The sequence below is a fragment of the Ammospiza nelsoni genome, chromosome 8 (genome assembly GCF_027579445.1).
Source record: "Ammospiza nelsoni isolate bAmmNel1 chromosome 8, bAmmNel1.pri, whole genome shotgun sequence".
Lineage (NCBI taxonomy): Eukaryota > Metazoa > Chordata > Aves > Passeriformes > Passerellidae > Ammospiza > Ammospiza nelsoni.
This window is the reverse complement of record NC_080640.1, coordinates 19,779,388-19,802,315: the sequence shown is the minus strand read 5'-3', so window position 1 is coordinate 19,802,315 and position 22,928 is coordinate 19,779,388. Positions and strand designations below refer to the sequence as shown.

The 22,928-nt window shown below is 43.5% G+C and overlaps 1 protein-coding gene across 1 annotated transcript in view; it reads left to right on the top strand.

Annotated features, from left to right (window-relative positions):
• Positions 1-22,723, top strand: part of LOC132076525 (uncharacterized) — a 52,194-nt gene extending 29,471 nt beyond the window's left edge. Inside the window, exons 3-10 of the mRNA XM_059477659.1 lie at positions 1,438-2,291; positions 9,436-9,597; positions 12,135-12,321; positions 13,120-13,274; positions 14,573-14,599; positions 16,023-16,141; positions 19,950-20,074; positions 20,571-22,723. Of these exons, the coding sequence (XP_059333642.1) occupies positions 1,438-2,291; positions 9,436-9,597; positions 12,135-12,321; positions 13,120-13,274; positions 14,573-14,599; positions 16,023-16,141; positions 19,950-20,046 (1,601 nt within the window). The 3' untranslated portion in view covers positions 20,047-20,074; positions 20,571-22,723. The remainder of the gene's footprint in view (positions 1-1,437; positions 2,292-9,435; positions 9,598-12,134; positions 12,322-13,119; positions 13,275-14,572; positions 14,600-16,022; positions 16,142-19,949; positions 20,075-20,570) is intronic.
• Positions 22,724-22,928: the final 205 nt, after the last annotated feature.

Sequence of the window (22,928 nt, the reverse complement as noted above, 5' to 3'; positions counted from 1 at the left end):
TTTATCACTGACTGCCCTTCATAAAAATCTAGTGTGAAATATTAAATCAGTGGGTGTCTATGAACAGCAAAGGGCATGTTTCAGTGGTATGCCAGGAAATTCTCAAGATCAAATGAAGGGAATTCAAATAAAGTAGAAAATGATCCATGTAATAGTTAGCTTGGCCTTCATGAGTACAAGTCTCCCTTATCTAAGTACTTTACAGAAAGCAAGCTGGAGGAGGTAAAGATGGGTTATTTCTGAAACAGGGAGCTTCTGGGTCACCGCAAAGGAGAACTGCACTGCACAGCTCTCCCTGATCCAGGTGGGGTGGATCCTGGGCTTTCCTGCCCACCTAGGGAGATTTACATTATTGGCAGTGAGTTTGTGAAGCTGATGCTGGTCTGATTCAGGCAAAAAGAAAGAGGAGAGGGAAATGAAGTAGAAAGTAAGACATCCAGAAAAGTGTATGCATTGTAGCCCTCTGAGGCACTCGGGGTTGGGCACTAAGGGAAAAGATACCAGGGAAACTGAAGTTTTGTTCTGCATCAATTCTTGGTTCCAAATTCACAAACATACATACTTGGAGCTGAGATTTGCAGTTTGCTAAAAGGTAGATGCAGAACTTTCACACTGGCTCTCATGGCATCGTGACCCAAATGTTTGCACTATGAAATATTATATTCAGAAAAACCTGGGAGCAGATCTCTGACCCTTGAAGATCAGCCTTTCACCCAGAGACTGTTCTATCACATTACTGTGTAAAATAATTGTGACTTGAAAACAAGTCTTCTTTGTTTTTGTGCAAAAGCTCTCAAGCAAGGCTGCCCCCATCTCTTTTGTCTTTACAAATAAGGTAGGAGCTCACTTTAAAGACATTACTTCATAGCTAAAACCATATAGGGAGTGAAAAGATCTATAGTGCTTTTTACACTTGCTTTTTTCATCAGAACTTGATTTTTTGTCACATGTGTGTGAGCAGAGAATACTGCAGAGAATACCAAAGAGTTTTCAAATTGCTTGTTGCAACCCAAAATTCACTTAAGCCTCTGGGAAGAGTGATTTCATTTTACTCTTTTTTTCTGATGGTTCAGAATATATTTAATTGGAAAAAAATATTTCGGCCTTTAATTAATGTCGATCAGACTGAAAGAACATGTACATCTCTCCATCTATACACAGATAATTACTAAAATGTTACCTGCCTACATATGTTGTTTTTACCTATCAAATCAGAATTGTGCTTTTATGAACCCCCCTGGAGGACTCTGAGGCTATGAAACACAAGCCTTTCGTTGCAGCAAAGCCCACAAGAAAGCTTCATATAGCTCAAGAAAAACAAATTAGGGTTGTCCCCCTCTACCACCTTGGTATAGGCAGTTTTACATTCCACATCCCTCAAGGGATGCATTAGACACTTGAGTTTTGTAGCCTCCTGTGACCTTCTACTTTTTTCAGCAGGTAAGAGGAGCCCACCTGCTGAGGACAAAGTCGTGTTAACACACATGAAGATACTGAGCAATGAAGGAATTCAAAACCCAGGGTTAATCCCAGAGGCTCCAGCTGACACAGCCTGCACAGAGGAGTCCCATCTTCCCGATGCCAGTGTCCCACCAGCCTGCTTGGGAAGCCCAGATGCAGCAGCCAGGGCAGCAGATGCAGACTGTGTGGATGGCCCCGCAAGCAGTGACTGTGTAGCCACCCTGCCTGACCTCAGCGCCTTCGAGTCCAAGTGCCGGCTCCACAGATTCTCCAAATTCGAATCTGAGGACTCGGGGGTTGAGCTGCCAAGTGGTGCTAATTCTCCATCAACGCCCACGGGCTCAGAAAAGAGCTTTGTGCTTCACAACAGAGACTCATTTTGTGACTCGGGTGTGCTTAGCACCTCTTCTTCCCCAGAAATTGACCATCAGTTAATGAGAACATGTAAAGAACATGCCAGAAAAGTTATTCTACAAGATCCAGAGAGCAAAAAGCAAGATGATTACTATAGTCAGGAGGCAGATGCTGTGCAGGATCCTACAGCTTCCCTTGAAGACTTCAATGACCCTCAGGAAGAAAGTCCTGATGAACATTTTCACCAGGATGACAAGCAGTCTCCAGAAAAGGAACCTACTGCAGAGATGGACCTTTCCAGGGAAAGCACTCTTTCCACTCCAGGTCCCATAGAAGAGCCAAAGACAATTGCTGACAATTTTCCAGAGAATTTTGGCAGCATGCAAGACCTTCAGATCCATGAACATCAGCTGAAGAAGTGCCCCACAAGCGACAGCCTGGATGAATACATGGATGAATGCTGTAGACTGAGTGAGGTACGAAATATGTGAACTTAATCTTAAATCTAAGCCTGTCCAAACACCCTAGTCAGTGTTCAAGTCATATTTGTCACAAATTAGACATATCTGAGTGAATTTAGAATATCTCCCCTGAAACTTGTAAGCAGTAAAAAATGGTATTTGATTTTAAAGGTTTCTTTTCTTACCAGTAAAATTCTGAATTAATTTGTGAATACCAGGTCTGGATAAGGATGAAAAATGACTCCTTGAAATCTGGTGTTTATAAAATCTCTAGATAAGAGGATGGACTTGATTCTGGTCTCAGAATTAAGATTATGAAGTTAAGTCATCATCCTCTGATACATGGGGTGGGGGTCAGAACATAGGTTTATTTTCAAGACTAGGTTATTCTTGTCTCTGGGAATAGCTGGCTTGCTTTTGGGGCAGTGAAATTTGTAAAGAACTTGTCTGAGGGTTAATTAATTTCTGCCCAGGCCTGTTGTGCCCTGTTGAGTCAACTGTCTCAAATAATGCATGAGCAGGGAGCTAATTCACAAATTCAGATTTTTGTCGGGCTGGAGTTGGAGATGCCATTTTGACTTGCCAGCATAGCTGTGATGGGCCAAACTGCAAAGACCAAATTTCAGCAGGTTGTCTCACTCCTTACTCCCTCTCTTTCCCCTTGCTACCACTGACAAGAGAATAAAAAGCCCTTCTGTGCACCTTCTCCCATAGCAGGTGCTGGTAAGTGCTCCCCCCAGCTCTTTGCCTGAAGCCTCATGCTGCTGAAGTGAGGACAGATCACTGCAGTGGGTTCCAGGAACCAGGAAAGTAAATATCTCAGTGGGGAAATGATTCTTGACAGAGAGAGAGACCAAAGAGCCCCATGAGCAAAGGGAAGGAAAAAGGAGAAAGACAGACTAGGTGAAGAGGGTCACAAACACAAAAGCATCAAATGGGGCCTAGCAGGGATTTTTTGGGGAGGTGTTCATTGTGGTAATAGTGATGAATTGGAATTGGAGATGGGTGGGAGTAAGCCAAGTAACAAGTGATGTGTGCTGTGCAAATAATTTAACCGTGATCTCGCTGCCCTGAACAATTGGGCACTGGACTTCCTTTCCAGCATGCCAAAACCTCTTGAGCAGTGAGGAAGGTCAGAGATGTCTCATCTCTGTTAACACTGCTTATCAAAGAAGTACAAGCAACACACAACCCATCTGAGCAGTGTTTTCCTCCCCAGAGCTATCTCACACATGGCAGAAGACAGATGTCTATTTTGCACAGCTCCCAGACTGATCTGGCCATTTGGCAGAGAGTTCAAGAAAAGATGAGAGCAGCAGAATCTGACCATAAGGAGACTTCATAAAAAGTTACCTAAATTCTACGTTTCACTCTGGAGAGTTTGCACCCAGATTTGGTCTTGTGGACAGTTCTGTATGCCTGTGAAATTCCTTTAAACCCTTAGTGAAATGGAGCCTCAGTTTACCAAAGAAAAGCGTTTAAATAAACAAGAGAATAAATTAGAAAGAAGCTGAAGAGGAAATTAAGCTCTTGGTGGCTTATCTCCCCTCCTTTTTAATATCCTCACTGGCTGAGTGCTAAAGCCCTGTGCCCTAGAGCACTTTTCTTTGTTTTTTGAGCTGTGTAAATACAGCTGTGACCTAGATGCTGGGGAAGTTTGCCCCTCTTCACAGCACACCCCCAGGCTGACTTTTCTCAAGAGCATCACTCCTCAAACTGCTGGGATGCCAGGTAGCACCAAGTTGACTGGGACAAGAAATGCCCATGGACTGCTGCACAGCCCTGCAGCAGCTGCTGCACTGTGTGCCTCAGAGCACCAGGACAGCCTCTGGCAGATGCAGAGTCTTCTGCCCTCACTAAGCTTACACCAGGCTGACCTGTCCTCACTGTCATACAACAGAGACCTGTTCAGGAGTGAGATCCAGGTGATCATCTGACCATACAGCTGACAGATGCATCTCAGTTCATCCCATCTGAGGATCTGCTCCAGGCTTTCTCTGTGGTTTTCACATTTGTCTGTCCAAGACACAAAATGGTACTTAGAAACCAATCTCTGCTATGGCCTGTTGTCTTCTGAGGCACTAAGATATCCCTGGAAATGAATCACTGTTGGCTGAAAGAAAGCAGGCCAGCACAGTGTATTCCCACCCTGCTTGGCAAGAACATGGCAAACCAAATTGCTCCATCAAGTCAATTCTTGTGTTAAATTAATGTTGATAGAAAGGCAAAAGTGCTTACACTGGCTTATAATTAATGCTCAGTGAGAGCATTATTTAGTTACAGGTGACACCATCTTCCTCAGTTCTATTGATGGTTTTGGGAACTTTGAAGTAACAGAAGAGTAGTTGAGTTTCCCCAGCTCAGCTGCCTTGGCAGTACCAACTGTGCTCACTGGCTTACCACAGCCAAACAAGGATTCAGTCTCTGGATGAAGTTGTCCCTTGATGTCCTCCTGACCATCCCTCACTGCTGAGGCCACTTCCAAGAGAACAGGAAGGAAAATGTTGAAAAAGAGAGACTGGAAATGACCAAATGTTTTGACCACTTGGATTCGGTTGGTGAATGGCTTTGGCTGAAAATATACATCAAATCATTTCAGTGCAGCATTTTTAGACAAAGCTTTCTGATCTTTTGTTTTGAACTGTCATTATTTTGAAATTTGCCTACATTTTGAAAGATGAAAGAAAATGGAAGCTGTCAAACAACAAGAGAAAGAACTTTGAAGCCTAAATAAAAGCATTTCCTTTTAAGCTTGAAGTTTGAAGATACATAGCTTTTGATGCTTTTGCTTTACAAACACTTCCTCACACTCCATAAAGTTTACATTTAACGTCAGCCCAGCCCAACCCAGCCTCCTAGAAGAAAAAGGATGGAAGCACCATCAGCATTAAGTGAAAAAAAATCATTATTCACACAGTGCTATTTATCCTGGGCCAAAGCAGTCAAAATGTTTCTCTATAGAGCGGTACAGTCCAGGGGAAGGATAGGGCTACCTGTGATGGTCAGCCCCCTGGCCTGTGCGTGCTGCTCAGAGGAAACCAGAAGCTATCAGCAGGCACAGCCCCTCCTGGACAGCAGGGTGGAGACATCAGAAATATACAACACGATCCCTCTCTTTCCTGTTATTCACAAGCCTTTTGGTGCTGTCAGCTACCAGTGACAAATGCTTCCCACTCAGCTCAGCCTGTGGCTGTGTCACTGTTTGGTTGCTCTGGGCCCGGGATGGGAGGGCTGAAATTCTCTTGTTCCCTGTCGGGTGGTGCAGTGACCACTGCGCTGCCTGTACCAGCCATGCTCACATGGCCAGAGTGCACAGTGAGGGATGCATGGCAGGATGCAGCTAGTATAACCCAAAACTATGCACAAGAAAAGTGGAGAGCCTTGTGTAAAGCACAGAAACCTAAGGCAATGCAAGATACATCAGTGAGCATTTTTCTGAACAAAACAAAGCTTCCCCTGCAAACTGCCTGTCATCTTCAGCTCCTGCTGCCAGGTCCAGCCCAGGACAGTTCTCCATTGAGCTCAATTGTAGAAAAGCACATCACATGCATCCAAGTAACAGATAGTGGCTGAAATGAGGCTGGACAAAGTGCTGACCAGATGATCAGACATGCAGATTTTGATTTTACATCAGTTGGACAAGAGACTTGAAAGCAACTCTTATTCTTGCAGCTCCCACTGAACTTCAACTCTTTGTAGTGATCAGCTGCTGCAGTGAGCACAATATTCCCCAGAGACAAGAGGACAGGCTCTCACCTCTGTGAGCTGTGCAGCCACAGAGGAAAAGATGTGATTTATGCCAGTCAAAATATTGACTAGAGGGCTCTAGATAAGCCAAAGTCCTCAGTGCAGATGCTGATCTGTATTTTTAAGCTTCCTAAGAAATCTGTGGGCCTGCACAACTGTCATGATTTATTGCCAGGGACACACATAATGAAAACCTGTGCCCAAAACTTAGTCAGGTGAGCACTGACAAGGGCAAAGATCCCTCTTTGGTTACACAGGTGTGCAGTCAATGTAGTACATCTTCTCCTCAGGGTCAAAAAACCATAATATGAGTAACTCAGCATAGCATAACTGGGAGCCTTTCACTCTGTTTCTTCCAGATGAGGGTCTGGCTCAGTCTCATGCCTAAAAGCAAAATCTGGCATGTATTTGTACATTACATTCTTACTTTCCTAGAGAAGCTTTAACCATGTGATTCATAAATTGTCTTTATGATCCTCCCCATCTTCATCTTACGGAAAAGTAGGCAGGATATTTTTCCTTCTTCATAGGCTTCATCATCTCAAAAATGGGCACACAGCTTTTGTTCCAACACTATTTGACAATTACCATGTGGAAAGTAGGACAAATTTCCGTCATGAAGCTTCAGCTGGGAGGACAGAGAATGGAAGAGACATCCTGGAAAATGTTTGCAGTTTTCTTGTGGTTGCTGACTCTTCACTACTTGCATAAAACTGTCTCAGATGCTGAGAGGAAAATATTTAGACCAGAATATGACAGACCAGACTCTGTGTGCACTTGGCATCACCAAAAGATAGCTAGGGGTCTTTAGGTATTTCCAGTCTATGAAAAAACAAAGTCTTTGAAGGGTTCCTAGAGAGACTCTCTCTGTGCAATTGTTTTGGGGGCAACCAGCTAAATTACACAAATATTCTGTATGGAACACTTGCCATATCTGAGCAATCCTAATGCTAACCAGCCCTGTGGCAGGCTGAAGCACACCCCTAAAAATCTTCACCATTGCATTCTGACCACAGAGGAGGCTGGCCCTGCAGAAATGTGCAAGCACTGGAGGCTCTGCCCAATTTGTGCTTTCTGAGATCACTTCAATAAAATGCAGATTAATTTGTCATTAAGTAGCCCAAACAGCCTTAAGCAGCCTCTGAAATCTGGATGTGAAGCAGGGATCTTCAGCATATTGAGTCCAACCTTTTCCCTCTCATTTTCTTGGCACCTGCATTTACTTTCAGGAGTTAGAAATTTACTCTAACTTTTGCTAAAAGCCACGTTTTTTCCATGCTTGTCCCAAACACACCTTTGCTTTCCAGAGCCTTCAGCTCTAGACACAGAGCATGGAAAAGCAGGACCCTCTTCTCTCCTCCCCCTGCCCATTTTGGCCTACAAACCCAGCAGCCACAGACATGAAGCAGGACTGCATAACATTAAGCACAGGACAAATACAGAGCAAAAAGAGGGTCTCTAAGTGAAAGAGGTCACCATCAAATGCTTAATTCTTTTTCTCCAAGCCAAGTTAGAGCCCAGTGTTTTCCTCCAAGACCTTGTGTGTCCCTTGAAGCCTCCCCTTGTGTTTCCACAGCTATAATGGGTTGGATTTGGCTCAGTGTCTCCTTAGGGCAGTACAGACATGCCAGCAGTCATGCAGTAGCATACTGGAAGGAAGAGAAGTTGCTAGATGTGCAAAAAGAGGGTACAGTGTAGCAGAAAGCCTATATTTTGGGATAATAAGGAACTACTGACTGTCTATTGGAACAGTATATAAAAATTACTGTTCATTTTGAGACAGCTCAAAATGGCTAAATTTTCAGAAGTTGATACCCATGTACTTTCTGAAAATTATGTTTCTCAAGCTGGGCACCCCCAAATCCCTAGCTGCTTTTAGATATGTTTGTTATAGTGCTTTTGATTCAAGCTTTTCCCACCAGATACCATATAGGCTTTGTTCTCCCTTCGGGTCCTGGGGCTGTGTCCCTTCCCATTGCACAGCCACAGTAAATACTCAGTTTTACAGCTGAGTAACTTTTGTCTTGCCACCACTTTTTGCAGGCTCTGATTGAGAAGAAAATAAAAGTCATTAAATGAGCAACTGCTTGACTTGGAGTCAACAACCTCTGTCCCAACTTCAGACACAAAAGCATCTGGATTTAATAATACCTGTTTATAAATAACGTTGTATCATCATTTGTTTAAAAAGAAGTAAATCCTAATGTTGATTATTTTTGAACACACCATGAGCTTTCTGACATAATGAAAAGACAGGAAGAGTCCCAGGGCTGGCATTTCCCCAAAAATGTGGATTGTTGTGGGAAAGGAGACAGAGTAAGCTTCCTGCTTTTGTAGAGGGAACTTATTTTTTGAAGTAAGATAAACTTAGAGCACTGCTTTTGTAAAGATTGAGGCTTATTTTACTCACTGATATCACACGCACATCAGCAGGCAGCGCCAAGGTGGAAGCGAGTCCCTGTGTGTGTTTGTCAGCAGCACGTTCAACACAGCCTGAGCACGGCACAGGGGAGGACACTCGCTGTGCTTGGGGTGGTCTTGGCACCAGAAATGGTGAGGTGCAGAGCAGGAGTCTGGGAAGCATCATAGCTTTTCTTCTGCCATAGGATTACTCTCTGTCTCCAGCATTGCCCTTGGCTGAGCAGCAGTGAGACTGTCAGGTCCTGGTTGAAGAGAAATCGGCAGTAGAGATTATCCTTCCACAGCCAGACAGCAAAGTTGCTCCTGAGAACTTTCTTCAGGCATCTCTTCAAGACTGAAAGTAGCAGCAGGGATGTAAGCTGGGATCCACTAAAGACTAGTGGAAAGACGTTCTTTCACTTTGGCAGCTTAATTCAAGTATGTTTCTCTCACAGACACACCAGTGATGAGGGCCAGAGTACAGCAGACAAAGTGTACCCCCAAGTTGGGGTACACAACTCAGCAAATCAATGCAACCTGCAGATACATGTCTTTGGGTAGGAGCTACGCCCAGCTTTAGTACACAAAAGTGTGACTTGCACTGAGGATTGTGGGCTAATGAGCCATACTAGCCCCAGCCATCCATTGCATACAGTTGAACCATATTTGTTTGTAAGGCTTCTGATGCCAGTAAAACCCAAAAATTAGCCTGGGAGGTTAACCTCCAGGTTTCTAGCCTAGGAACTAGAAACAGGCTGTCATGAGGTTTTCCTCTGCATCAGCCTGTGATCAGTCAGAAGAGTCCCTCTGACAGTGGAAATTGCTGAGTAATCCAGAAAAGAGCTTCAGCAAGTAATGCTGTAGCTCGAATCTGTGGTGAGACCAAAGCGCCTTGCAAGAGGAAGCCTGACTTTATCACAGGACATGACTGTAAGGAGTGTGCAGGGCTCTCAGCTCCTAGTAAGAATTGATCTCTTGTTACTCCATGGTCCAAGATCTATTGTCTTTGCAGGTGAACCAAAGTAACAGCAAAGCCCTGGGATCTGGTCTGGGATACCTAGAACACATCTGCCAACTGATTGAGAAGATTGGGCAGCTTCAGGAGCACAACCTGCGTCTCCAAAAACAAGTGTGCAGGTTGCAGAAAGAGCAGAAGATGAGTCAGATAAAAGAGGTAAGCAGATAGTGTAGTATCCAAAGCAGATACCATGGTATCTTCCATTGAGTTATACATCTTAAATAATAAACTCACGGCCCAAACAGAAAGTTCTGTGTGCGGGAAGATGCCAATTTACCACATCCAGCACCCACCTGGACTGGGTACTCTGGTCTTTAGGGAGGCCTCATACACCACAGTGGGTTTACTTTCCTGAGGCTGGGCTTGAGTTTCTGGTCTTCTACAATTTGGTTTCCCAAATGTGCTTGCCTCTTTGAGTTAAAAAGCACACTTCTCACCTCATACAGTGGCCTGTTCTAAGTCAGTAACTTTTTCTTCTCTAAGCTGTAAACTTCCCAAGAATGCATCTCCTCTCCTCAATGCTACCAAAACAAAATCCACGGAGCTCCTTAGCAATTGTGTTTTGATTTATAAGATCTTACATTTCCTTCTGTTTTCAAACTGTCAAAATCCCAGAATTTTTCACAAAACAAACACAAGGGGAAAGAGAAGCATAAATACCACAACCCAGCTCCATGCTTTTTTTCACTTCCTGTGCTCCTAAGCTAACAGATGAAAAATCTCTGACATTAAACCATTTCAGTGTTCCCATTTGTCATTTTTATCAGCCAGAGGTAGCTGGAAAATCTGACTGAAATTTGCAAATAATTTCAGGGTCTTCCAACATTTCCATCAGCATTTTTTAGTCCCTGCATATTTTATTAAACTACCCCACCTCTTCTTCAGCCATCACACCAGATTTCCATATTTTTTCCTCCCCTGCCTTTTTGTTTGTTTTAACACTCCCCAAAGGAACAGAAAGGGTTTATCACACTCAGCTATTTCTTCCCAGCTGTGCTGTGGTGAGTCTTTTATTCTCCTGATAGCGTCATTGTTCCCCTGGTGCTGCTCTCCCACCTGCTGGGACTGGATCTGCAGTAGGTGACTGACTCCTCCTCAGAGCCAAAGCCAAGTTTTGAGTCAGGTTGCAGAGCAGAGTAGCTTGTCATTTCCATGTACCCATCTCTCACACTCAGAGGAATGCAGCCTCCTACATAGAGCCTGGGAATTGTTAACACATTTCCTGAAGCTTTACAACTGTGAGTCATTGCTCAAAGTAACTCTTCCAAGCTGCAAAATCATCTGGTGTACATGCCCCCTCCCCAGCTCCCACTGAAATGAAAGGCACTGTGCTTTCATTTAAATATTTGAAACTTTGATCTTTTTGGTACTTCTGAAGGTCTCTCAGCAGTGTCTTCTCAGATGCATTTGTCTCATACTGTTCAGTGGGGAATTGGATTCTCAGATGTAACATTCAGTGCTTGCAGCGTGGTTTAAAAAACTGGACACTCTCAGGTATCCTGTGGAGCCTGGATCTCCTACATTTGAGTAGCTCTCCATCATTTTGTTCTTCAGTCATAGCCCCTCTGAATTGAAGAGGAACACTGGCCATGAAACATGAAGATTGCCATCCATAATTTGGAGGGGTCCAAAGACTCCTTTACAAACCATGTTCACTCTCCATGTAGACTATGAGCATGGAACGGTCTCCATGTCCCAGACATGGCTAGGGAAGACACAACCCCCAAAACATGGGGTTAGCATGGTATTAAGAGCTGGTCACGAGGATTGTAGATACCCAATGCTCGCAATGCTGTTCTTGAGAGGTGCACAGACATCACCACAGAAATGATGGCTTTGATCCCGGGGACACAAAGGGAACATTGCTGCTCCACATCCTTTCTTTACAGGGAAATCTATAATACCATGGGCCAAAACCGGCATCTTTCATCAGATTTACTAAGCATCTCCCAAAGGTATTGATAATGCAAAGTACCACACTGCTGTAACAACATATGCAGATGAGAAGTGACATTGAAACTGTCCGTTTCTAGGGGGTCTCTAGAGGTGGTAAACTGGTGTTGGCCTGTCCTAGTTCCAACACCAGTAAACAGTTTGGTTCCCTTTCTGCTTCAGCTGGATAAAGCTCTCCTTCCTTCCTACCCTACTAAACTCTTCTGCAACAGGGTTGTACAAGGTAGAAAATCCCCCCTTCCTCACCCCACCAGCAACAGCAGAAGTACACTGACTGAGATACCACATACAGTCCATTTGGCCGGTAACACGCAAGAAAACTGTGGCATCCCATCAATAAAAATACAAGATACTGTTGTCTGTGCATGCTCCAAAACAAATAACATCTTAAAATATGAGTCATTGTTATAACTGATCTGTTTATTTACACTAATGCCTCTGAGCAGCTCTCTGTTTAGAAACTCATATTCAATTCCTTCTGGGAAACAAACTGAAAAGATGCTGAGTATCAGGCAATTTAAGTTAAATGCTAATGAAGCCATGAAAGCTCTGTATTACTAACTACAGGTTGTTCAGCATTTTAGAGAATTAAATAATTTGTAGGTGTTCTGGTGGGTCCTAGGACAAGGATGGACATCCCTGGGCTGGAATGTTTACAATTCCTCTGTAGTGTCACACCACCCATTACCTTGGGTTGTTGCAGTCTGAGAGCCTGCATACTTTCTTTTTGTCTGGTACAGGAATACATTCTGCAGCACTGCTCCTGTGGAGCTGCCAGTATCTTCCTTAAGTCATATCAAGACATGAAAACAAATTTTGCTGGGAGGAGCAGACCTCACAGCCTTTTGGTTCAGACTGGAAACCCTTCTGATCTTTCCATCATCCCAGAAATAGGAGCGAACACCGAGAAGCTGAGCAGCTGCAATGGTGAGTTCAAATACCTCTAACATGCCCTCCCGTTTGCCACCACTTGGTCAAACAAGCTGATCAGCCACTTTCTTTTCCCAAGGAAAGACAGTTGGGAACCAAGCAAGGTTTTAGTAGAACTCAACCCTAGCTGAAATCCAAGAGAAGCAATGTAAAATGCTCTCTCTGTACCTAAGATTTTAACACTGGCTGCTTCATGTGTGTGAATTGGGGTTTTTTGCTTTGCAGCTGTGGCTGTAAAGATTAGGACAAGTGAATTATAAAATAGATCTCTTGGAAAATTAGCATGCCTGAATGGGACCATTAGTGGAGCCCCCCTCCACCCAGGCAAGGTAGGATTTGATCTAAGATGGAAAACCTTATGCATGTTGTTAGTCATCTACTCTCTCAAGTAGGCACGGAACAAATTCCTGGAGGGTGACTTATTCTATAGACCAAGTGGAAATAAGCCCCAGCTGCAAAGCTTGGATCCAGAGATCAGTTTTTCCAGATGGCTGAGAAACTGGGCTCAGCCTACTGATGATAAAGCCAGATGAAAAGTCTGTTAGTCTGTCACTAAATGAGCCAGATCAGTTTATTTCAAACCTTGGATTTCAGCTTTTTTCTAATACCTGGTGAAACATAGAACAACTTCATTGCAGGATTGAGTCAGAGCCTTTGGGATCAAACGGGGTCTTATCCCATCTTTAAGTCCTTAGAGTTCTCATCCCATCTGAAGTCATAACTTGCTGCCAGCACTGCCCAGAGGCCAACCTAGCAGAACACTGCTAAGGAATAAGTCTTTGCATTTCATTGCAGGAAGTGAGAGATATCTGGAATCAGGAAAGAGCCAGCCGATGATGGGGCTCAGAAAGTCAGCAAACAATAAGAACAACAAGGAGAATGAGTTCAGAGAAGTTGGGAGTATGGCAGAGGGACAGGCTTTTCTGTCAAAGGACCCTGCAGTAAGAAAGGTGAGTGATAAGCTTGGAACCTAGCTCTGAGTGGGACCTGTGGGAGAAGCAGAGAGAAGTTCTGCTCAGGCAGATCATAGTGAGGTGCCAGGACAGCAAGCCAGCCTTGTCTGCTACTGAGTGGAACTGGGCCAGCGAGGGTTAGGGGGATCTGTGTCTCTCTACTCCCAACCTTAAATGAAGAAGGACTATGTCTATATGCCAAGAAAGGCACAAATGGATCACTGGTGCAGGGGAGAGGAGCACTGCAGACAGCAGCATGGGGTGCTCATGCAACCTCACCAACTCCAAATAACTTACTGTGTGGACTCAGTCATAAGTATCTCCACTACTGATGCTAGTGAGATTAAACCAAGTTTTCATTAACAGTAATAAAAATTTTAGTGGATCAATCCTTAGCTGGTCACACTTATTACCAGACTGGCAGCATATCAATGTAATTAGCTCCAGTCCTCAAAGCATGTTCCAGGGAATGTGTTTCAGCAAATCTGTGTCACTGAAGTCCAAGGGAGTGAGGATGAATGCTTTCCTCTCCCTTTCTTTCCCATTGTTTGTGCCTGCCTCAGCACTTTCATGTTCCGGTGGGGTTCAGAAGTGCTGAAATGCCAGAGCAGAGACTCTAATCAGAGTATTCCCAGCCCTGCAAACAGGAAAGAGGAAGGAGTAGGTCTCTCACAGGAAAGACCTCATGAAATTTCCACCCTTAAGTTGCAAATGGGTCACAAACATTTCAATGAACTTCAGAACCCAAATTAAGGCTGAGGCCTGAAAGGTGCTCCATGCTCTGCCTTGTGTCCAGTCAGCTTTTGGAGTATTTTAAGCATGTGGGAACTTCTGATGACTTTACAGGACCATAGAATCGAGATCCATGCTCTTTAACCTGAATCCTCATCCTCTCTTGCTACATCACACCTTAGTATTGTCACTTAGTATTGGATTTTGTACCCTGAACATGAAAGGCTCCATTTATTTCTACAGTGCAGGTATTGTAGGAATTCTGTACAGGGAATTCTGCACTGTATGGGAATTCTGTCTGTTACACTCATGCCCAGGCTACTAGGTACTAGACACATAAACTGGCAGTTTAAATACAAAAGAGAGGTGAGAGGTGGATGGAGAAAGAAGGGATTATCACACATGTGGGGGACTGAGTCTAAAAAGAAATGAAGGACTCAACCAAGGCTATGAGTACATTCCAGTGCAGAGCTGAGAACAGAGAACAGTCTGTTGCAAATGCTGTGAGTTGGTCTCGCTGTCCTGTTATTTATCAATGTAAATAAATTCCCTTTTGTTTTTAGGCTCTGGACGTCAGCAAGAACATCTCGGTATGTACTGCCTTTGCAGAATATATTTAACTTGTGTCTACATTATCAGGGAGTAAGCCCGTGTAGTGCACACCATTGTATGAACAAAAGAGGTTTACTCACCCCCAAAGTTTACTCTCATGGACGACAGGAACATCAGCTGCTCAGGCTTTCTGCGGTATCAGCAGTGCTTGCTTGTCCAAGACATCACCAGCACAACGAGGGACTAACTGCTGAGGCCTCAAAACCCTTCCACAGTACACATTAATCCTAGCAGTAAACACAGAGGTTTGCTATTTCCTTGAGTAAACAGTCTTGCTTACAGGCAATTAACTCAATAGCACTGAATCAGGTGTTGCAGTTCTCAGCTGAGCCATGCCTCATCTGAAGTTTTGAACTGAAAACTTTGCAGATTCCCAAGAAGAACTATTGCAATAGGCATTGCTGGGGCTGGTAAGTGTGGCTGGGCAGCTGCCAGGTTGGCCCCAAGGTGGCCACAACTCCTGTAGTAATGGCTCTGCAGCACCGGCAGAGAGTGAGGAGGAACCTCGGGACAGGGCAAAACAATGTCAGGAACATGACAATGATTTGAGAAATTCACTGAAATGGGAACAATTTCTCTCTGTTATGCTAGTTCTGGGACATGATAATTTTTGTTCTGTTCCCCAGGTTTTCCAGTCATCACTTTAGGAAATTTAAAACAATATTGGAAAAAAGAAATTAATTTTTTGGATTCAGAGTTCCACGCGTCCAGATAAGCCCAGGCTGGAGAGACCAAAGATTAGAGATGGCCTCCTGAGACTCCCTGACTTCCTGATAATCTCTATTAGCATTTCAAATGTAAGGCCAATAGCTGTGGCTTGCTGAGTGACAGGGAAACAAAGGCTTGATCTCCTAATTCGTGTTCCACAAAAGCTACCACCTTAAAAAAGGCCGATACCAATGCACCTGGCCTAATAGAAAGGATAAGACAGTCGAAGTGCCTTTTTGGGTTTCATTGTAAAGGCCCCCTGCATGCATCTGAGTAGGTAGGAAACCAAACTAATCTTCTCCTTTAGCATAGCATAACAATAGGGTAAAACGTGCTCTTAGGCAGCTACTCAGCATTCACCAGTGAGAGCACCTCACTCTCTTAAAGCCTAAATCAGAAAGAACAGCAGAGTCCTAGGCAGAGAAATGTTACCAAGCAAAATATGAAAAAGATAGTATTACTCAGAGTTCATCCATCTTGTCTCCTTGTTGTATACAGGTACAGGTTGGCCACTGGGCATCATTGCAGTGTTAAAAATTCTTTTGTGGGCCCTGACCCCCATCTGTCTGAAATAAAGAAATTTCCCTTTTCCCACCACCCTGGAATATCCCAAAGCATCATGTGTTGGCCAGATGAAGTCTGCCAGCAACTTGCCTCTGGTCTTTTAAGTCGTGGTTTCTTTTTGCTCCCTAGGGTGAGAGCCATGCTTGGAGGAGAATGAGAGATCTTATGAGGAAGACAAGGTTGACAAACCAGAACAAGCTGGGGCTGTCTTCTGCTGCTCTGAAGAGATCCTGCCCACAGTTGTATAAGTGAGAGAATACTGTGGGAGATTTTCACTTAGTGTTGGGAGGAGGTGGTAGAAGCTTTAGCTCTGGGTGTTGCTGTCTGGAGCAGACCGCTCCTTACCTTATTTCCATTGCATATGCTGGTCCTGGCTAGCAGTAGTGTTTGCTTCCTTAGTGCCCAGATGATCCAGGATCCCAACTGGATGTTACCCATGTGAAAATCATGGAAACATTAGTGTCACTAAAATAAGGGGCTTCTCCCCAGCAGTGCAAGGGGATGATGACAATTAGCCAGAGCTGTCTATAGCCTAGTTATTTGTCTTTCTTCTCCCTCCTAAGCATTGCAGTCAGCACTAATGTTCTCTTTTGTCCACTTTCCCACCTTTCCTCCAGTGGGACCAACTATATTGTACCTGATGTGTGTTGGGATGGGACAGTCAGGATCAGCTGGATGGTTTTGTCAGAAGAAGGAGAGGTGAAGTTTGCTGAGTGTGTGCTTATGGGTGGGACCGTTTGTTGCTGTAGATGAATATTTGGATCAAGTATGAGGTCTTATTTCGATTAAGGGATCCATGCTCCTCCCTTGGGCCACTTTGTCTAGCAGGTTGGTTGTAAACTGTGTTGTGCATGTCCATCTGACAGTTCTGCTTGCACAGATATTCCCTGTGCACTTGCCAAGTCCTCCCAGCTAGTCTGGTGAATTTGGAGTGTTTGTGCGTGTAATCAGGTAACAGGAAGAGCCTGGGCATCTTAGTCACCAAAGCAGGAGCATTACATGGAGTTGTGCACCTCCCTGTATGTTTTTTCAGCTGAGGTCTCAGTAACCTCCAGCGGAACAGCTCAAATATGCTTAAGTCCTCCTCCAGTTTTAGAGGGGGTGATGGTGGGGAAACAGCAGTTGTTTAAGCACTCAGGAATGTCCTATTGTTCCCCTTAAGACAGCCTGTACCTACCTTACAAAATGCATAAGGGAACTGGGAATCTTATAATTACAGCTGGAAAAAAAATCCTCTGTAATACATGGAGTGATTTTTCCAGCTGGGAAAAGGTTGGTTGGGGCCCAAGCATATGTAACAGGAGAGCTTCCTCCTATTGTTTGGGAAACTGAAAGAAACACAAAGCAGAGAGAGATCAAACAGTTCCATCTAAAATAGATGGTGAACCAGCTGGGGAAAAAATACAAAGTCCTGTGAACCTTCCCTCTAAACCTGAATAGAACCAGCACTTTTATTTCAGCTTCACAAAAGTTCTGTCTCTGTAACTTTCTGCTTGCCCCATCTCCACAGCACAGAGGACAGCTCCGGCAGTCCCTGCATAAGAATTGAAGGCTAGGTCCTCAGCTGCCTAAATTAATGTATTTCCAATGAAGGGTCAGCCCAACAGCTCCTGGCAGAAATTCTAGCTCCCTAGAAATTAGTCTCCTAGAATGGACAACTACAGCTATCATGGAAATGCTGTACAATGAGATGCCAAATGAACAGTCTTTTTGCCTGGCTGTATCCAGGCATTTTCAGAGCTCTTATACACTGCTTTTTGCAGGTTGTTTTCAGTAGCTGATGAATGGCCTTTTCTTCTACGTTCTCCTCCTGTATATCTCCATAAAACCCTTGCCTCTACTCGTGCCCCTTATCTCCCTCCATTTCCTTTTCTCCTTCATTCTAGCTCTTATTCCTCACCCTATCTGTATTTGGCCTTGCTCTTTTTACCCCAAACCTAGCAATAGAACCCTGTCCTTTTCACTGGTGTGTGGAAAAGCTGGGCACCTTGTTCATGTGGCAGCTTGGATATGCAGTTGCCCTCAGGCTCCCATGAAGTAAAAAGTTAGGCTTAGTGGATCAATGACAGACCAGCAAATACTGCTGGACAGTAAGAGGGACCCTTCCTGCAGCAGTACCAGAATGGTAAAGCAATAAAGGCTCACTCACACTCATCTGCAAATCTTGGCAAAGCAAACCTTGAAGCCCTGATACTCTCAGCATTTAAAGCCACTGTTATAATTGATGAAACAGATTTGTCCTGGCTCCTGGTCCTGTTTGTACACGCAGACATAAAGAGTTGGCTGGCTTTTGCTTACCTGGGCTTTTTTGGGCTCCAGGTCTTGCACTGGAACAGGCTGGAGCCTGGTGCCCTGTATTAACATACAGCTCTGAAGGAGTCAGAGATTTATTGCTTTTGACACCCAGTCCCACTTGAGTCATTTGGGCAATTAGAGAAAGTCTCTTTGTTTTTGTTGTTGTAACTAGGTCAAAACAAATCCCCTTTCATGCTCCTACTCTGTGTATGATGAATGATCTGCTGCAGGGTGGTTGTTTTGTTTTTCTTTTCTGTCTCTCTCTCTTTTTTTTAACATCCACAAAAGAATTCTCATAGCAGAGAGAACTTGGTTCTTTCAACGGGAGAGAGAGGAGGCCTGCCAAGGTAAACATACTGGCACAAGACTCAGTGGTTTGCCATACATTGTTTTAAACAGGCTCAGGTTTTAATTTCATTTTCTTTTTCTTGCTAATACATTTTCTCCTGCAAAGCAAGATCTATTCTGTGCAAAGGACCAGAACAGACTGATGACTGATTTCATTATGGTGTTGTGAACTTAAGCAGCACATGGTCCTCCACTTTCCAGGGCAGGATCTAATGTAGGCAATCTCCTCCTGCACATTCCAGTGCAGATATACCCATCTGGGTATCTATGGGAGCTTTAACACAGATGCATGGGCATGAACTTACCTCAAATACAGTATTTTTCATGGTAAAGATGATAGTTTCAGTTTGAAGCCACCAAAAGCTTGCAGCTGTATGATGCCTACTTTGTGGTTAGTGTGAAGTAAGCTAGCAAGGACAGTGCAGTTCTAACATTACAAAACCTCATCTTCAATATTGTGTGGTAAAGGTTGAAAAGGGCACAAGAACCTCAGACTCGGGTCTGAATGACGCTCTTCACATGGAAGATTATTACTAAGGTATTCTCAGCCCTGTGCTCAGGGTTGAGAAGCCACCAAAGAATTAAAGAACATCAAAGAAGAAGATTGACTGATCTATTGTAAAAGAGCTAGGAGCAGAACAAAACATAAACATTTACAACATTTAGGAAAAACCCCAATATAGTAGTGCACAAAATAATGAGTCTGCACCACGTTAATCAGGACTTTGAGTTGAAAATTTTTCAAATTGAAGATTTGAAGTAAATATCTATTAGCTATTTATTTTCTGTAAATAACTTTCAAATATTGCTTTAAAAAAACAAAAAAACAAAAAAACAAATGACAGCTTTTTTTTTTTTTTTTAAACAGAACCTATTTTAAAGATGTGTCTAGAAAGTGTTTCAAAAGGTTTGTCTGTCATAAGTCCTGGAGGCCTGAGCTAACTAAGTAATTTCAACCAAACAGGATGTATTCTACTCATTGCAATCATATGTAATAAATAACATACAGAAAATTAAGCTGGAGACAGTCCACAGGAGCTAGCTTAGTATTGCTCTTCAAAACACTTCATTTCCTTACTATTTTAGGCCAGAAATTTTAACTTCTGTATGATGTTCAGCCACAAGTCTATCCCCTGTCTTCCAGCTAGGCAGAAAATACTGGTTGCTCTGAACAAAATGATGTTTGTGTCCGTCCATTACAATGTGTCTCCTTGCCAAGTGCTGCATCTTGTGGCTCTTTTTTTGGATGCTGCCACAAATATTTGGACAGCATCTGTTAGGGAATTTCACACTGGAGAGGGGGAAGCTGCATTGGGTATAGCTTAGATACATATGCACAGCATATTAATGTTAAGAACACAGCCATGCATTCTGGCCACTGTCAACTTGACTTGTATTTTTCCATTTGTTAAGGCCAGATATTATGTCTTCAGACCTGAGGAAAACTGAGAGGAACTCCATGATTGTTCTGGGACAAAATACAAAGAATGAAAACTTATGGCCTTTCTGATGACCTGAGTCAAATGGAGCAAGGTGAAGTAAGTAAAGCAGCTTGTGTTTCTTTGTGGGTTGGGGCTTTTCACCTCTTCTTGGCACAAAAACGAGGCAGTCCTGTCCCTACATCCAGACACACTCCAGCTTGCAAGGACAGAAAGAGGTCCAGTTTTTGAAGTTCAAATGATGCAGATTGATGTCTACTGAGAACTAGCCCATATATCTTCATTTTAATAGCCCCCCAGCTTTTGGCCTATATTTTTTTTAACCCACAATTTAAAGGCTACTATAGTCATACAGGCTACATCACACAGCCTTTTTACAAAACATAAAAGGCACTAAATTAATTTATCTGCAGTCAGTCAAATGACTTCCAAATAATAAGCCAACAAGATGTCTTGGGAAAGAGACAATCTGTCCTTAATAAAGACTAAAAGAAAACCAGCCTCAGCTTCATCTTCTACCTTCCCAACTCAACCCACAGGCTAAATACAGAGAAACTCTCTCTAACCTCACATTCACTGCATGTTTCTGTTTCAGAAAGTCAAGGCAAGAACACCAAAGGACACGAAATCAAGAATCCCGGGGTTACTCTGTGCAATGTATATCCTACAATTGTCAACAGAGCAACTCTGAATTGAGTGTTGGAAGGGAAAGAGGGAAGGGGGATGTTGAGAAGGGTCTGTGGGCAGATACATGCTCAACTACATATGGCTTTGCTCCCAAATCTGAAGTGTACTTTAAAAAGTCAAGCCACAGATGAAAATTGCTGTTAGCATCTTGGCAACACAAGCAACAGGGACTTTTAAGATTTGGAAAGTCTTCTCTGGGTTGGGAACAGAATTACCTGAAACACCAAAGTTTTAAAACTATCATTACTTTCTGGGGACTTCTCCAGCTGAAATAAACATTAGCTTTATGGGACTTAGCATCATCTGGAGGAGTGCCAGAGATTCATTGCCCAGAGCAGAGGTGACTATTGAAAGGACAGCCTCCTCCCTCTGGGAACTTGAGTTGCAGTCTCTGTCCCCAGCACAGTTCCTCCCTTCAGAGCAGCCTATAGACAGCTGTGTCATTTCACTGGAATCCAGCAGAAAAACTAAGTATGTAAAGCTGAGGTCATTCCTGAATCTACTACTAGCTTCCTGTCCTGTGGGCCTGCTCCTTCTGCAGGGGTCGCTGGACTCTGGTGCTACCCTGCACAGAAGTTGGCATTGTACACACTCATTGTAAAGACCAGAATAAGCAGCACTGCAGGAATTAGCCTTTCAAGAGACTGGAGGGGCATCCAGGGCAGCCTCTGCCCCAGCCATTGTGTAATCAATCTTTTTCTCTTTTTTTGATGGGGGACAAGACACCAGGCTTGAATTCCTACTTTTAAGTCCCATTGAGGTGCTCTGTTTGTGCAGGTGGGGGCCTGAGGCTGTAGGTGGAGCAGTCATGCTGCTCTATGGCTCTGCCTGCTCTCTCTCTCTCTCTACTGGGAAAAGTTGAGGAGAGCAAGGCTACAAGGGAAAGAAATTAAAATAGATTCTTTATAAACTGGTGCTCTTTTGGGATACACTAACAACTGTGAAACACCATGACTGTGTGTGGTAGCTGCCTACATGTCCACTGCTTCCTGAGTCAAGGAACAGGCAGTGCACGCTTCTGAATGTCCCATGGTTGCAGAGGTCTCTGCACACTTAGCTCTTATTAGTGCTGGCAAAGTAATTAATACACATGGGGTAAAGATTTAAGTAAACTAACATTGCCTCTTGATAAAGGATTGTTCTACCCCATAAATAATAATATAATTACAAGTCAAGCAATTGCGGATTAAAAATCCCTCCCCAACCCCAACTTGCCTGAGAACCAAGATTTGACAAGCTGGCAGGAATGATCAGCTTCAGCAGGCTTAGTCTTTCCATAACAGATGCCTCTCCCTTGCTCATCCACATCAGCTGGAACCATTGAAGTCCTCCAAACCAGAACAAGATCTTTTCTGGGATTCAGAGCATCTCAGCCATGCCATTCCAGGGCCAGTATAGTTTGCAGGGATGAGTGAGGGCAGGGTTCAAGTACTCAGAGGGACTGCTACTGTTGTTACTTAGCATCTCACTAAAACTCCACAAACACAATGACCAAACCCCACAACCCAAACCCAAATCCCCATTAAAAAGAAAAAAAAGGCTGTGCTGACTCAAGGTTGGCACCCTAAAGTAGGTGCTGTGTTTAATGTTTCAGCTGTAGCTGCTGCTACAGGACTTGGTTATTCACTGTATATCTTGCTAGCTTCATACAAAGCTAGAAAGATTTATGACTTGATTATTCTGTGAATATTCTGTATATATCTCCATAAATACAGGGGACAAAATTCCTGCATTAACTTACAACCTCCATTAGCCCTCCAGCTTTTTTACAGTGACTGTACAGAATGTGAATCAGTGCAAACTGAATTTAAAGTGTTTTAAGACATAGCATCATGAGCTGATATTTTCTACAACCCTCTCTATTCATGGTATAAGTTTGTTGGGTGTTTTTTTTTTTAACTAAGATAAACTAGCGCTCTTCTTTATTATAGCATTATGTTAAATATGTTCATGTATTTTTCAGAAATAAATGTATTTATAATGTGTAACATACTGTATAGTTCTCCACTCCAGGATTCATTGTAATCCAAGCATAAGAAATTAATAAAAGTATCACTATTATGGTGTCTTCAGATATTTTATTAATGAACACCTGGCTTTTAGTATAGCAACTGCCACACCTTCAGGGTATCAGGTGAGCATAGCTAGTCAAGAAAGGAATTGTTACCTCCAAGCTTTTAAAGGTCTTCTTTAGCTTTGGCAAAGAAGCACGTTTGCTCTTTGGAAGCAGCTGGTGTTCTCAAAGATCTAGAGGGTGAGGAGAGGC